Raw genomic sequence first — 16,297 nt, 5'->3', positions numbered from 1 at the left:
GGCACCATCTTACCCAAGGGGGGCACCAGAAACTTTCTCAGTGGTGATAGCAGCAGTGATGACAGCAAGCTCTTCGCTTTCGAATTACATAAATTACTTAAAGTATGACTGCGTCACTCAAGGCCAGCAAGAAGTCCTAAACTGGGACATATCCTAAACACCACACCCACCTACTACAAATAAATCAATCTGATTGACTGATGAATCTGACATGCATCTGACTGCAATATATGCAAATCGGCCTTTAAATATAACTGAAATACAAGTGTAATGCTGACCTGAATCCTGTTTGCTAACTTCGGGTGTGTGGTGAAATGATATTGCGACTAGTCCAATTTGACTCGATTGATGAGCTCGACTAGTCGGCTATTAAAAATCAGTAGTGGTGCAACCCCTAGTTATACAACACACACACAAGAATAAAAAATACATAAAAAATCTAATTTATTCCATACTGGACTATATTCAAATCACTTTAATGTTTGTGATGATGTCCTGATATGCATAAATGCATTTAAATACTAGATAAAAAAAAAAAAAAAAAAAAAGGTATTAATCATTACAACTTCTACAGATAAAATTGGATGTGTACTGTGTTTAAATGCATTATACTGTTTAAGGTTGGCATATTGAGGTATCACATTTTCACATCACGATAATTACTGAAGCTTTCTTCATGGTATACGGTAGCATCACGTAATTGAAATAAATAATCCTTGTAGTATTCTCTAGGTAGTTGCACATTTTTCGCTTCTGTTCCTGTTCCAGTTGCTATGGGCATGCTGCATGAGTCTGTGTTTGTATGTAGCTTTCTATCCTGCTTCAAATTGCTTAATCCTCTATTTTCATAGTTTAATCCTTTGCCATTTTACCGCATGCTTTTTCTTCTTTTCTACATTTTGAACTGCATGTATATTACTGCGTGCACCCGTTTTCTTTTCTTTTTTCTTTTTCTTTTTTCTGCTTGTCTACACTTCACATATCGACTGTGTGCATTTGTTTTCTCCTCTGTGTTTTACACAGATGATTGCATCACTCTCAAGGAACCACCACAACAACAGCAAACAGTTGCATCCTCTCATATTACTGCTTTGTGCATTGCATGCCACATGTTTACTATAGCTTCTTCTGTCAGCAGTGAGGGATTCACATGTGATAAATGTAAGAAATTAGTGAGGCTGATGGAGAAGGTTAATGAGGTAGAGGCACGCATCTGAACGCTAGTGGAGGTCAGTGAGAAAGAAAATCCGGTAGATACTGTTTTGGATGCGGGTAGAACAGCAAGCAACACACACTTTTGTTCTGGCTGTAGAGCCCCCACAGCAGTGCGGTTCTGTGACGTCTCGGCGACGTACTCGCTCAGCAAAGCGGCACCACTCTCTCATTCCTGTAAGGGTTTTCAATTGATTCTCCCCACTCCGTGATGCACCCACTGAGAATCATGTTGAAAGTGCCCTTGTTATAGGAGATTCTATTGTAAGGAACGTGGAAATAGAGACTCCAGCCACTATAGTTAAATGAAATTTGGGGGCTCAGGCATCTGACATCTGATAAAATTTACAAGTGCTGGCTAATGCTAAACGTAGATTTTATAAAATTGTTATACATATTGACACAAATGATGTGTCTGATCACTAGAGGTAATGTTTAAAAGGTGTGTTAACTTGCAAAAATTACGTCAGACATTGCAATATGCGCTGCCCCCTCCCTGTTCATTGTGGTGACAAGGTTTGTAGTAGATTAGTGTCACTGAATGGCTGGATATCTGAGTGATGTCCAGAGAATTGCATTGGATTAAAAGACAATTGGAGATTTTGGGGTAGACCTGAACTGCTAAAGAGAGACAGACTCTATCCCTCAAGGGATGGTGCCGCTCTCCACTCTAGTAATTTGGCTCAAAGAAGCGATAGTATTTGACTAACTGGGGCCCAGGTCAGGAAGCAGACAAACTGGCTAATCTGAATGTCTGCTAGCTGTCTTGAGACATCACACAGATCACATAAACTATAACAGATAGAGACTGTATCACCTAGACATCATTTAGAGACTGTGTCTGTTCCCAGAACTACCAAACACAAACCCCTCACAAAATAATGTAGAAAAATATTTTATCAAGGTAAAACGTGAAAAAATTAAATTAAAATAAGATAACCATCATGTAAAGGTAGGTCTGTTAAACATTAGATTTCTTTCAACCAAAGCACTAATTGTAAATTAAATTATCACAGATCATAGTTCCCCTTCTGTCGCTCTCTCCACGTTGTGTCAGAGAAGCGTCACTAGGGGTCTCTCTTGAGCGCCGATATTCACCTCTGAACTATGAAAAAAGGCCAACGAGAGTTGGCAACCAGTATTTGCATGTCCCGCCCCCGGACATATGGGTATTTAAGCGGCGCAAATACGGGAGTTCATTCAGAAAATTTTTTCGGAACCGATGGTCGTGTCTGCAACTGCTGCGTATACACACCGAGTTCCTGCTATCCCCTGCTGCATGCTGTTGGATCTTACGGCGGCTTTCTCCTGTTTGCACGGCTGTGCATTTCCTGACCCTGAGCGCTTTGATAGTGCAGAATATTAAAGATCTCTTTCTAGTTCTTTTTTCTTAAAAGAGTGATTTTATTTAAAAAGAGTCATTTCCTCTAAAAGAGCAAAACACAGCGGCGTTGAACGTCCTTTTAAGGACGCGTCTTTTTCAAGATGCCCTTCCGCCCCTGTGTTGTTCCTGGAGTAGTCTCCGCTTCCGACGGCCGCCCCCCACGTCGCTCCTTCTTCCCACGGGATTGAGGACGATGCGGCTGGCGATGGAGGCGATTCGGGGATGGCAGCTGGTGCAGCTCCGTCGGGTACGCCCCCTCGGACCACCCACGCCCCGACACGCTCGTTGACTCGCGTCCCCGCTTGAGGTGACGGCGACTCGCCAGTCTGCCTACCCTCTTGCGATGGAAGTAGACGAGTTCGCCTCAACATCGGAGGCCGTGGGATCTGACGCCGAGGACTCCTCTGGGCTGCCGCCTTCGGGCTTGCACGCCCAGGAAGAGGCCCAACGCGCAGATGTCCGATATGCTTTCCCAGGCAGCCAACAGCGTGGGCTTAGACTGGAACCCTCCATCCTCCCCACAGCCATCAAGGCTAGACAACTGGTTCCTGGGTGCTGGGTGCCGCTCACAGCCCCCCCGGTTCCATTCTTCCCGGAGGTGCATGATGAGCTGACATCTTCGTGGAGAGCACCCCTCTCCACTCGTCACACCGCCACCTGCTCATCCGCCCTCGCCACCCTCGACGGCGGAACGCGCCACGGATACATGGCGATCCCACGGTCACGCCGCTGGGGTTGATGCATATGAGACCACTTCAGCACTGGCTCCAGACTTGAGTCCCGAGACGAGCATGGCACTGCGGCACCCACAAGGTGAAAGTTACCACTGCCTGCCGCCAGAATTCAGACCCTGGACAGACTTCTGCCTTCTAAGGGCAGGAGTACCCTTGCAGCAGGTGTCCCGACGTAGTGAGCCTTCTTGCACAGGTGCTATGCAAGGTCAGGGAGGACGAGGAGCAAGTCACTCTGGTGGCCCCCTACTGGCCCAACCGGACATGGTTCTTGGATCTCACGCTCCTCATGACAGCCCCTCCCTGGTGAATTCCCCTGAGGAAGGACCTTCTTTCTCAGGGACGGGGCATCCTCTGGAATCTCCACATCTGGCCCCTGGACGGGACACGGAAGATCTAGCCGGCCTACCTTCGGCCATCATAGACACTATTAACCAAGCCAGAGCCCCTTCGACCAGGCATCTTTACGCCCTAAAATGGCGTCTGTTCACAGACTGGTGTTCTTCCCAAGCCAAAGCCCCACAGAAGTGCGCAGTTAGGTCAGTGCTCGTGTTCCTACAGGAGAGGCTGGAGAGGAGGCTGTCCCCCTCCACCCTCAAGATGTATGTCGCCGCTATCGTGGCCCACCATGTTACGGTAGACGGCAAGTCTCTTGGTAAGCACGACTTAACCATCAGGTTCCTAAAAGGTGCCCGGATGATGACTCCCTCCCGGCCTAACCTGTTCCCCTCCTGGGATCTCTCGGTCGTCCTTACAGGACTCCAGAGACCCCCCTTCGAGCCACTTGACTCAGTTGGACTCAGGGCCCTCTCTCTCTAGACCGCCCTGCTGATCGCGCTCGCTTCCATCAAGAGGGTCAGGGACCTGCATACGTTCTCTGTTAGTGACGCTTGCCTGGAGTTCGGTCCGGCAGACACTTTCGTGATCTTAAGACCGCGACCGGGCTATGTGCCCAAGGTTCCTACCACACCCTTCAGGGATCAGGTGGTGAACCTGCAAGCGCTGCCTCGGGAGGAGGCAGACCCAGCCCTTTCACTGCTGTGTCCAGTACGTGCTTTACGGATTTATCTGGACCGCACACAGAGCACTAGACGCTCTGAGCAGCTCTTCGTCTGCTTTGGGGGACAGCAGAAAGGGAATGCTGTCTCCAAGCAGAGACTCGCCCACTGGGTTGTCGACGCCATTTCCCTGGCTTATCAAACCCAGGCTGTGTCCCCCCCCTTGCGGGTCCGAGCTCACTCCACCAGGAGTGTTGCGTCCTCATGGGCACTGGCTAGGGGAACTGCCCTAGCAGACATCTGTAGAGCAGAGGGCTGGGCAACACCTAACACTTTTGCGAGATTCTATAATCTCGGTCGCCGTCTACGAGGCTGGATCTACCACCGCACCAACTTTTCCACTTAGGCCCTGAGCAGGCCTCTGATGTGTTTGCCACTAAAATTTGCCTCCCCTCCCAGGGAGGCGTGGCTTCCGCAGGGTCTTCTCCGCCCTGAATAAGGGCTAAGACCCCCTTCCCTCAATGCGTGTAAGGGCCCCAGCCGTAGTTGCTCTATGCGAGAAACATAGAGAGAAAAGAGGACAAGCCAGGCTGGCCCGTTCCCATGTTGGCGGCCATCACCTTGTTCCCCCCTCCAGGGTAACAATAAGGAGTCTGATGGCTTAAATGGGGCATTGGGGAAGGGTACGTGCAGCCTGATGCAGTTGGTCGTTTTGCATGTAGGTATACCTGCTCGCTCCTGCATCAGCAGTTCACGTACACAGCTCAGCGCATGGCACTTTATAAGTGGACCAGTAGTGTTGCTTCTTTGACACAATGTGGAGAGAGCGACAGAAGGGGAATGTCTAGGTTACGTATGTAACCTCCTTTCCCCGATGGAGGGAACGAGACGTTGTGTCTCCCCTGCAACGTCGCTGAGCCGAGCCACTGTTGTAGCCGGACCATTTCCGGCTCCTCAGAAATATCCTGAATGAACTCCCGTATTTGCGCCGCTTAAATACCTGTATGTCCGGGGGCGGGACATGCAAATACTGGTTGCCAACTCTCATTGGCCTTTTTTCATAGTTCAGAGGTGAATATCGGCGCTCAAGAGAGACCCCTAGTGTCGCTTCTCTGACACAATGTCTCATTCCCTCCATCGGGGAACGGAGGTTACATACGTAACCTAGACGTTTGGATGTGCTCTGTTTGACTAAAACCTGGCTTAAACCAGATGAATATACAGTATTAGTTTAAATAAGTTATTGTTATAAACATGAGCCTCATCTGAAGGGTCAAAGAGGAGGTGTTGATACAGTGAAGTTTTTGGTGTTACTCAGGAGGACAGGACATAAGTTTAAGTCTTTTAAACCAATAATGCTTAATGTGACCCATCAGATATAAATAAACAAATCTGTCATCTATTGCCCTTGCTACAGTCTTACTCTGGTTTCTTTGGTGAATTTGGTGAACAGATCTAGTAGTTATTTTGGATAGAGATTTAATTGTTGATGACTTCAACATTCACATAGATAATTCAAATGACACATTGAGATTAGCATTCATCGATATTCTCAACTCTCTTGAAGTCAGAAAAAATGTGACAGGACCAACTTATCGCTATAATCATATGCTATGACATATGGAGTTGATGTTGATACTATAGAATTTCTGCTGCAGAGCGATGACATCTCAAATCATTACCTCGTCAGTCAGTCTACACCATGCTATCGTTCAGGCAGAACTATTCTTCTACTAAAGATAGCTTCACTATTAGATAGCTTGTCTCATATACACAGTAAGCCAAAAAAGTCTAGAAGGCCTTGATGTAATAACAAAAAATATAAATATAGTTCACTAGCACAGTGTAATTCCCCTTCGATTAAAGAAAATTAAAGAAAAAAGCAAACTGATAGAAAATAACCATAATAATCCTAGGTGTTTTTTCACTACTGTGGCTAAATTAGTTAGGAATAAAGCCTTGACCTAACAGATACTCCATCGCAGCACAAAAGTTATGACTTTCACCACTATCACCACTGAGAAAGTTATGAATTTCTTTACTGATAATATTGAAATAATTAGAAATGTAATTGGAATTATGCAATCATCTTCACAGTACCTCAGAAAACAGTGTCACATAATTTTCCTCAAGTGCGACTTCAATCCTTCACTATCGTAGTTCAAGAAGAGCTAACTAAACTTATCCAAATATCAAAACCACAACATGTAAGTTAGATCCAATACCAACCCTGTAATCTCAGAACCTCTTCTTATTATTAACTCCTTGCTATTCTTAGGACATGTCCCAAAAATTGTAAGAAAGAAAGAAAGAAAGTCTGTTAATAGTTCCTAGAATTTCAAAATCCACAAAAGGAGGTAGATCCTTTTACTATTTGGCTCCTAAACTATAGAATTGTCTCCCTAACAATGTTCAGGATGCAAACACACTCACTCAATTTAAGTCTAGACGAAAGACTCAGTTCAGCCAGGCATACACCTAATGTATCCATCAACTCACAGTCTGCTTTAGTTAGGTCTGACGGAACCAGAACCGTTAATAACAATCTATAACTCTGGAATAAATTTAATGGAATCTACGCTAATATTATTCTATTTGTTTTCCTGTCTCAATCTCGGGATTCATATACCGAGGTTACCAGAGCAGGCCAGATCCATCTCCTTTCCTGCTTGATGTTGGACTCCACTGCTACGTGTCACTAAGTGATGATGAATAAATGTAGCTGGTGCCTGCCAGACGTTTTATTAATCTACTCACTGGAAAAGCCTATTGTGGGCTCCTGCCATATGGGAAAAGGGAGGAGAATCTGTTTCCACGTATCAGTACCTCACTGAACTATTTAAATGTGTTTTTGATCATTCACCTGATGGCAGAGAAATGGGGGAGTAACTTTGAGACATCACTCAAGGTAATCGCCGTGTGTCTGAATACGCCTTAGAGTTCAGAACAATCACTGCTCGAAGTGGTTTTAATGACACCACGTTTAAGTCAATATTTCATTGAGGTTTAAACACAGAGATCTTAACTGAGCTGGTATACGGAGATGAACAACTTTCCCTCGAGTCACTCATTAATTTATCCAGTCGTCTTTATCTTCTACTGTTGAATCATCCTTTGCCTATCGTCAAGAAAACACTGCAACCTCCTAACGAAACCATGGAACTCATGCAAGTCGGACATGCACGATTAAATAAAGTGGAAAGAGAAAGAAGACGCAGGGAACATTGTGGTTTTTACTGCGGTAAACCAGATCATGTCATTGTGAAATGTGCTCTTCACGCTTCCTCTGGCAAAACAAGGACAGCATTCCCAATGCCCGTTCAAAGCCGGTGAGTCTTTTTCAAGTTACTGTGGACTGACGTTTTACGATACCTGTTACTCTACGATACTCTGAGGGATTTCCTGTGTTAACAGCAATGATTGCAATGATAGCTGTGGATAACTTCATCGATCACAAGACTGTGAAGAAATTAAAAATACCTAGAGTCATTGTCACAACCCAGAAGTATTCAGACCATTGATGGAGGACCTATTGGAGATGGTGTCATAACTCTTCGCACTAAGCCCTCATTTTGGTCAGTGCTCGTCATGATGAACACACCTCCTTATTGGTCACCGCCTCTCTAAACCATCCTGTTATTCTGGGTTATCCTTGGTTGGAACTACATAATCCACAGCTCTCTTAGTCAGATCGACAACTCACCCAGTGGTCCTGGTTTTGTCATGTCCATTGCCTTAAACTACCCAAGTTAACTATTGGAACCACGACCATAGAAAGTCCAGAGAACCACATCACGTTTCAAATTCCAGTCGAATATCAGGATCTAGATGAGGTTTTCTACAAGGCTAAGGCTGCTGGTCTACCTCTCCATCATTCCTATGACTGTGCCATAGAGCTTCTTCTTGGAATGGCTCCCCCTCATAGTCGAGTTTACTCTCTAACAGTGTCTGAACAGAGAGTCATGGAAGAATATATATGAGAAGCCAACAGGGATATGTTTGGCCATCCACATCTCCTGCTTCTGCTAGCTTCTTCTTTGTGGAGAAGAAGGGAGGTGGATTCAGACCATGTATCGACAACTGGGGCCTCAATCAATGCACAGTGAAGTACACCGCTATCCTTTGCCCCTAGTACCTTCTGCCAATTGCGTTCTTACCAATGGTTCACCAAGCTAGATCTCCACAGTGCTTGTAACCTGTTCCGCATTCAACAAGGCGATGAGTGGGAGACCGCTTATAGTACCACCTCAGGTCATCATGAGTACTGTGTGATGCCTTATGGAATCGCTAATGCCCCCTCTGTCTTCCAGTGTCTCAACAATGATGTACTAAAGGACATGCTGTGAAAATTTGTAATAGCTGACATCGATGACATTTTTATATATTCACCATCCCTGGGGTCTCAAATTCACCATGTCTGCCAAGTCCTTAAATTTCTCTTGAAGCTCCAACTCTACATTAAAGGAGAGAAATGTGAAGTCCGCAAGCAAACTGTGTCCTTTTTGGGCTATGTCATCAGCCCCAATGGGATCTTCATGAATCTATCCAAGATCACAGCATTAACCGAATGGCCTACTCCACGAACAGTCAAAGACCTCCAAAGATTCCTAGGCTTTGCTCATTTTTATTGACGCTTCATTCGTGGTTTTAGCTTCATCGCCAACACCCTCACGTCTCTACTCTGAAGGAAATCTATTCACCTAACTTGGAAGCCCACAGCTGATCAGGCTCTGAGTCTACTAAAAGCTGCATTCACCACTGCACCCACCCTCAAGCATCCTGACCCATCTAAACCCTTCATTGTAGAGGTTGATGCTTCTGAAACTGGAGTCGGTGCTGTTCTCTCTCGGTGATTTGGAGACAAACCCAAACTTCACCCAGTTGCTTTCTTCTCCAGGAAACTTCAGCAGAACGAAACTATGACATCGGTAATCGAGAACTACTATCTGTAAAAACTAGCTCTAGAGGAGTGGCAACATTGGCTAGAAGGAGCTGAGCATCCTTTCATTGTGTACACTGACCACAAGAACCTTGAATACCTCTGTACTGCCAAGCTTTCATTGGAAAGGAGGAGGCGAGAACCGGCTTGACGATGTAAATCATATTTTAATAGTAAACTTAAAAGACAACATAAACACACACATGAAGGACATGTCCGCTAATGATCCCTCTCTCTCCCGCACGATCCTCTGCAGTCGACCTTTAACCCTCACAGAGGCATAATTAGCCTAATACGGGACCGGGTGTGTAGGATCACGACCCGGCCCCACCCTCCACCCTGCCACACATATGAATCCACACCAAGTTAGATGGTCTCTTTTCTTTGCACACTTCCAGTTTGCACTGTCCTACTGCCCAGTTTCCAAGAATGGTAAGCCTGACGCCTTGTCTAACATACATGCCTCTGAACCCAAACCCCAATGAGGAGTTAATCTTACCTACTTCCTGTGTAGTAGGCACCATCTATTGGGAGTTGAATCAAGAAATATCTCTGATACGCCCTAGTTCAGTCTTCGGCCACTCCTCCACCCTCTAGTGGATGACAGCTGTGCCTCCCCAGGTGGAACGGAGGTAGTCCTCCGGCCCCTGCAGACAGAATGCCCCACTGCGTTTTTGGTGGATGTAAGGTATATTCCCCACCCTTGGCTGTGGTTCTCCCACTCCAGGCGGTCAGCCAGGAGCCCCTCCCTGCATGCAGTCAGCGGTCTCAGACACCAACGCGTTTCAGCGTCTGATAGGTGTCTCCTCCGCCCCTGGCAGCAGTCCTGACTGCTCCAGAAGCTCCTCCCCTCGTGTTTGGTGCTTTCTCAGGCGGCCGGGCTTCTCTGTCCCCTGGTGGATGGCCGTGGCTGCTCTGCTGGGGTGGATGGTAGTGGCGAGGACTCTACTACGGTGCATCCATCCTCCTTCCCATGTTTCAGCACCAGTGTAACATATTTCAATGGAAAGCGAGAACCGGCTTGACGATATAAATAATATTTTAATGAGAAACTTAACCAAAAAGGCAAACACACACACAGGGGTCGGACAGCTATCTGTAACACTCTCTCTCTTGCACTGCCATCTCCAGTCGGCCTTATCCCTCTCAGGCTTAATCAGCCTAATTAGGGGCCGGGTGTGCGGAATAACAGCCCGGACCGCCCTCCACCCTGCCACACTGATTAAAACTGTGTGTAAAGGGAGTAATGGAAACGAGGAGGCGAGAACCGGCTTCACAATATAAATAATGTTTAATAAAGAACTTAAATCAAAAGACACAAACACACCCATATTTACCCTATTAGAAGGCAGAAAAATGGTCAACTGCATTCCTCCTTCACCCATGCTTGTGCATGTTTGTCATTTATGCCACCTACACAAAGTGTTGTGAATCTTGATTTGCTGATGGAAAAAACTACTGTGCAACCAGAAAAAATATAAACAGACTTTATGAATGCATTATAAAAATGGGCTTCATAGAAAAAAATACCTTTAATTTTAGCCACTTGAGCCACAGATACATTAATGGTGGGAATCCAACAGAGTATCTCATGTTTGCACATTTCTTGTCAGCTATTGTTCGTTTAGTGGGAACTGCCAGCCGTGGAAGATTGGAGGTGTTTTATCAGGATACCTGGGGAACAGTGTGTGATGACAGTTTTGACACTGTGGATGCTACTGTGGTGTGCAAGATGCTGGGCTACCAGAGGTCCAACCAAGTGTTCACAGCTACTTCAGGTGACATATATTTCTGTGGTTAAGAGGCTTATGGTTATGGGTGGTGCTTTGGTTAATGGTTTGGTAAATGGGCATACATACTATAGTTTACCAAGACTATTGAATTGCTCTGAGAGGGGTCTGCTGTTTATCTGCTACAGGAAATGGACGCATCTGGCTGGACGAAGTGAGATGTACCGGGAAGGAGAAGAGCATATTTGATTGTCCGCATTCTGGAATGGGAGTTAATAACTGTAACCACACAGAGGATGTGGGTGTTAGCTGTATTTAAGTCGAAAACACTTCTCACACAAAAAAAAACATACCCATAAGGTGGAACTAAATAGTATTTGGACACATAAACTGATTGACATTTATGGATTTTTTCATCGATTGACATTGTTTTGCTTGAGAAATTTGCTTGTGCTATCATTCACAACGTTGCTTCCTTTTATATTTTGTCATTTAATGCATTGAAATTCAGCCATTTTTAAGTTTGGCTTCAGTGTCCAAATAATTTTTGGAGCTTCTGTAGATGTACACATCAACTCCAAAACAAACTCACCCATTTGTATACCGTTCATACAAAAAAAATTACTCAAGACATACACATATGATTAGTAAAAATGTACAGTGATTTTATGATAAAAATGTGTTACTTTACACTCTGAAATTTGTCTTGAAATGTTGTTCTCTGTACACGAAACACTTAAACACTTTCTCATGATCATTCTCTTGCATTTTGGAGAAACTAATTGACAATTGTCATTCAGAGGGCTTCTCTGCTCCTGATCTCCTCTCCAGGGACCCACATCTGTCCTGTCCTCACTTTCTTCCTCTGTGCTTGTCTAGCTCCTCATTAGTTGAGGGACCCTGGGTAAAGGAAAGGTGGGCTTGGCGGTGAGGTCCCCTGAAAGGGGTAAGAGGCCACACTAATAAATAAATGATGCAGTAAGTGACAGAAATAATAATGAAAGGAAGTGATATGGTAGCATTTATAAAGAGCTTTAGTCCACTGGGAGAAAGATGCTCATTAGTTTATCTGGGTAACTTAAGTGCTGATGATTCATTAAAACTGAAGGACCTGTAAGCTAAATACAATAATTGATCAACATCTGAGTTCATTAAGCACAGTAAAAGAGGTATGTAACACAATAAGTTTTTTACTAATAAAAATGTTAACAGATTTTAAGACCCTTTTAAAGAGCAGTTTTCTTTCTGATGTTGACATACAGTATTTCCTGTTGAAGAAGGGAGTTGGGCTGGGACATATTGAAGGGCTTGTCTCTTTTTATAAATAGCCAATGTGCTATGAGATGTTACTTTAGTTGGTTATATACTGTAACTTTCAGAACTAAAAATTTCATGCCCAATCCAAAAATACCTATTTTATACTAAGCTGCATTAATTGAAACTAGGCTGAAAAAATATCTTGTTCTGAAATCCATGAATTACTCAAGTCATAAATCTTAAAACATATTACCCATGTTTAGCCTTCACATCTATAATGCCAATTGGGTGTTTAAAAACTGGCCCACCCAGTTACATTGAAGTAAGGAGAAAGTAGGATAGATACTATTAATCTAAAAAACAAATAACAAAGACAGTACCATCAGGAGGCAAGGCTAGGCTAGACTGAAATGTGAAACATACAGAACAATCCGACAAACTGCACACATGAGGGAACAAAAATAGAGCAGAGGTAATGGCAAACAAGTACCGCTGATCAGCTGATGAGTGGCTTGAACAAGTGTTGACATGGAAAAGGTGCCTGTGTCACCACGTGGCACCTGTGCACACACACAGAAGAGAGAGACATATGAGACAAAATGAGGATAGACTCACCAGGAACATGACAGTGTTTTAATTTAAAGTACCTGTATTGAAATACTTCTGTACTTACACTGTTAACCTTATATCTAACCATACCCCAACCCTTTTCCTCAACCTCAGTAGCAGCAAATGTGAATCTTGTGAGAATTTTGCAAGACAACATCTAATGTTAATACATAGTAGTTATTTATATAACTTATATAAATTGGGACCAATGCAAGCTTTGCAAAGAGGCTGTTATTGAAGGTTAATTGGACAATGCAAAATATACACTCACTGAGCGCTATATTAGGAGCACCTGTACATTTATTTTTTCATACGATTATCTAATCAGCTATTTGTGTGGCAGTAGTGCAATGCATAAAATCATCCAGATACAGGTCAGGAGTTTCAGTTAATGTTCACTTCAAGCATTAGAATGGGGAAAGAATTTGATCTCAGTGATTTCGACCATGGAATGATTGTTTGTGCCAGACGGGCTGGTTTGAGTATTTATGTAACTGCTGAACTCCTGGGATTTCCATGCACAACAGTCTCTAGAGGTTATTCAGAATGGTGCCAAAAACAAAAACATCCAGTGAGTGGCAGTTCTGTGGATGGAAATGACTTGTTGATGAGAGGTCAAGGGTGAATGGCCAGACTGGTTTGAGCTAACAGAAAGACTACGGTAACTCAGATAACCACTCTGTACAATTGTAGTGAACAGAATAGCATCTCAGAAAGCAAAACATGTTGAACCTTGAACTAGTTATTGATGTTATTGCTAGTTTGATTATATGTTATTTTATCATAATCTAGATCAACTGTTTTGGAGACTTCAATCTTTACACATTCAAGTAGATACTGTAGGATCTGCACTTCTATCTGAGTGACCTGACTTGCCTTAAATGTATTTTAACTGACAGCTTTGTCATTGATTTGTCAGGTGTTTTGAGTGATTATTAATGGGGGAAAAAAAACAGTTTTTGACACACAGAAACACAAGTGGACTGCTGTAACCTAACCTCAAGTCATTGAGTTTTAAAATCATGTGTCATATTGGAATTAATTTCCCAAAATACTTTTGATATAACTTTTGATTTGATTTTGATATAACATTTGTTTTATTTCAGAAAAATATTTTGTCTTGATACCAACTGAGGAAGTGGAACTGTTGAAGTTTCTGTTAGACTTTGTGTAAAAAGGCGTAGTGGCTAAAGCACAGGGCTGTTAATCAGAAGATCACTGGTTCTAACCCCATGGCACCACCATTGTGTCCATGAGCAAGGCACTTAACTCTAGGTTGCTCTGGGGGGATTGTCCCTGTAATAATTGCACTGTAAGTCGCTTTGGATAAAAGCGTCTGCCAAATGCATAAATGTAAATCTGTATGGAGTCACTACTCTTGATCAAAACTTGAAACAACATTTCCATAGCTAAGTGTTTACACCCTGTTTGCTTTCTGAAGCAATCAATCAAAAATGTTTACTCTAGGGAAACACACACACACATTGTGACTCTGTGAGTGAAAGGCAAAACTAATGTATTTTGCATAACTGAAAGGTTTTCACAAAAAAGGTCTACATAATACCTGGAGAAAGCTACATTCCCATTCATCTCAAAGCAAAGTTGCCCCCAAGGACGTAGGCAACCAGCATGCTGCATCTTTGCTCTTAAGTACCCATCTTTGCTCTTCAGACCGCCCCGTCTGGCGGTCTGAAGGAGTTGTACTAAGAACTGTCATATCCTGCCGGAGATAGGAGGCAGGTGCGAGGTGCCTACCCCCATGCAGGACGGGACTCAACTGGTGGTGGTGGTGGAGGTTGCCATGTTAGCACACTGAAACAGCAATGTGATAGATTGTGAGCAGACTAAAAAGCAGCGGCTTACATGTGATTGGCTGGGAATTACCCAGCTAATGGTGCAATAATGTACAGCTGATAGTCTTCCCGCTAGAACTACACTGCGCTTACATTTCTGGATACAGGCTGTTTTTGAGCCAATCAACTGAGCAAACTGCTTTCCTCTGATTTAAAGTATCACTATATTTTAGAAAATAATTTATGTTACTTTCAATGATTAACAATTTCTAGAGGAACAGAAAACATGGATTTTTTTTTTAATCTACCAAATTTAACATTTGATTCATTTGTTATAAACAAGGGAATGTTTCAGTGTTTACACCTGTTGCTGTGTTGCTATGATGAGAGAATGAATGAGATACAGAGATAGTGCATGTCCACATACACATTACACACACACTGCTGCACATACACATTCTGGTTGCTGGCATTTCTGTTACATCAAGTATAGAAATATTTGTTTTTGCATCGTGTTTGTATTGTTTGTTTGCTGTCTAATGTTTGTTTCATGCTGTTAATATCTTGTCTCATTCTGGTTCCCTTTTCAAGTCTGTCACTGAAAGGAGGGAGCAAGATGCTGCATATGCTTACCTCACTACTGATTTTTCAATGTGAAGCAACTGAGAGATGCGCTCTCCTCCCTTCAGTCAAAAATCCTAATGAAATGGCATTGTACTCTTGCTGATATTCCATGCAATGACATGTGGATCGGGGGTGGAGCACCAATCGCCATCTGCCAAAATTTGGCATGATCGTAAAGGGCTTCAGTGTCATGGAATGTATCAGAAATGAGGGCCCAAATCCAGGAATAATTAAAATAATTTATTTTATTTTAAGATAAAATAGATAAGATAAAATCCACCAGGGCAGACCCAGAGAATAACCTGGAAACCAATACTAGGTCAAGGCAGCTGAGTGCAGCACCAGATAATTTTCGACCACAGGGCAGACTGCTGGGCAGAGGTCAGATAGGTTAGTGGGAGCCAGTGAGTAGTGGGTGATGTCAGACTGGGCAGGGATCCCGAAGGGCTGGACAGACTGGGCAGGTACCCCAGAAAGCTAGACTGACTGGGCAAGGGCTCCAGAGGGCTAGACATACCAGGCAGGGACACCAGAGGGCTGGACAGACCAGGCAGGTGCTCCAGAGGGCTAGACAGACTGTTTGTTAGCGATGGCAGGGCAGAGGCTGAGGTCCCTGGCAGCTGCTGGGCTGAGGGTGAGGCTGGTAGGGTCATACTGGGTGGTGGCTATTGGACAGTTTGAGTTGCGACCGCAAGGAGCTGGACTGACTGGGTGACGGCCACTGGACAGGGGTCAGTTTAGGTGTCAGCTCCAAAAAACTGGACTGACTGACAAGTGGCCACTGGACAGGGGTCAGGTTGGACGACTACCGCTAGACAGGGGTCAGGTTGGACGATGGCCGGTGGGACTGGACAGGTTCATCGATGGCCACAGGTGAAGGGACATTAGTGGCCACCCAGGGGACAGCAGCAGAATCGGACCCCTCCAGGGGCACTGCAGCGGACTCTGACCCCTCATGGCGAGCTGCAGCAGACTCCGATCCCTCGTGGTGAGCTGCAGTGCACTCAGACCCCTCCAGGG

The 16,297-nt window shown here is 44.3% G+C and overlaps 1 protein-coding gene across 1 annotated transcript in view; it reads left to right on the top strand.

Annotated features, from left to right (window-relative positions):
• Positions 1–11,694, top strand: part of LOC127654901 (macrophage receptor MARCO-like) — a 31,745-nt gene extending 20,051 nt beyond the window's left edge. Inside the window, exons 16-17 of the mRNA XM_052142448.1 lie at positions 10,878–11,042; positions 11,183–11,694. Of these exons, the coding sequence (XP_051998408.1) occupies positions 10,878–11,042; positions 11,183–11,313 (296 nt within the window). The 3' untranslated portion in view covers positions 11,314–11,694. The remainder of the gene's footprint in view (positions 1–10,877; positions 11,043–11,182) is intronic.
• The last annotated feature ends 4,603 nt before the right edge of the window (positions 11,695–16,297 follow it).

The sequence above is a fragment of the Xyrauchen texanus genome, chromosome 14 (assembly GCF_025860055.1).
Source record: "Xyrauchen texanus isolate HMW12.3.18 chromosome 14, RBS_HiC_50CHRs, whole genome shotgun sequence".
NCBI lineage: Eukaryota > Metazoa > Chordata > Actinopteri > Cypriniformes > Catostomidae > Xyrauchen > Xyrauchen texanus.
Note: the sequence above shows the minus strand (reverse complement) of the source record. Positions and strands in the feature narration are given on the sequence as shown.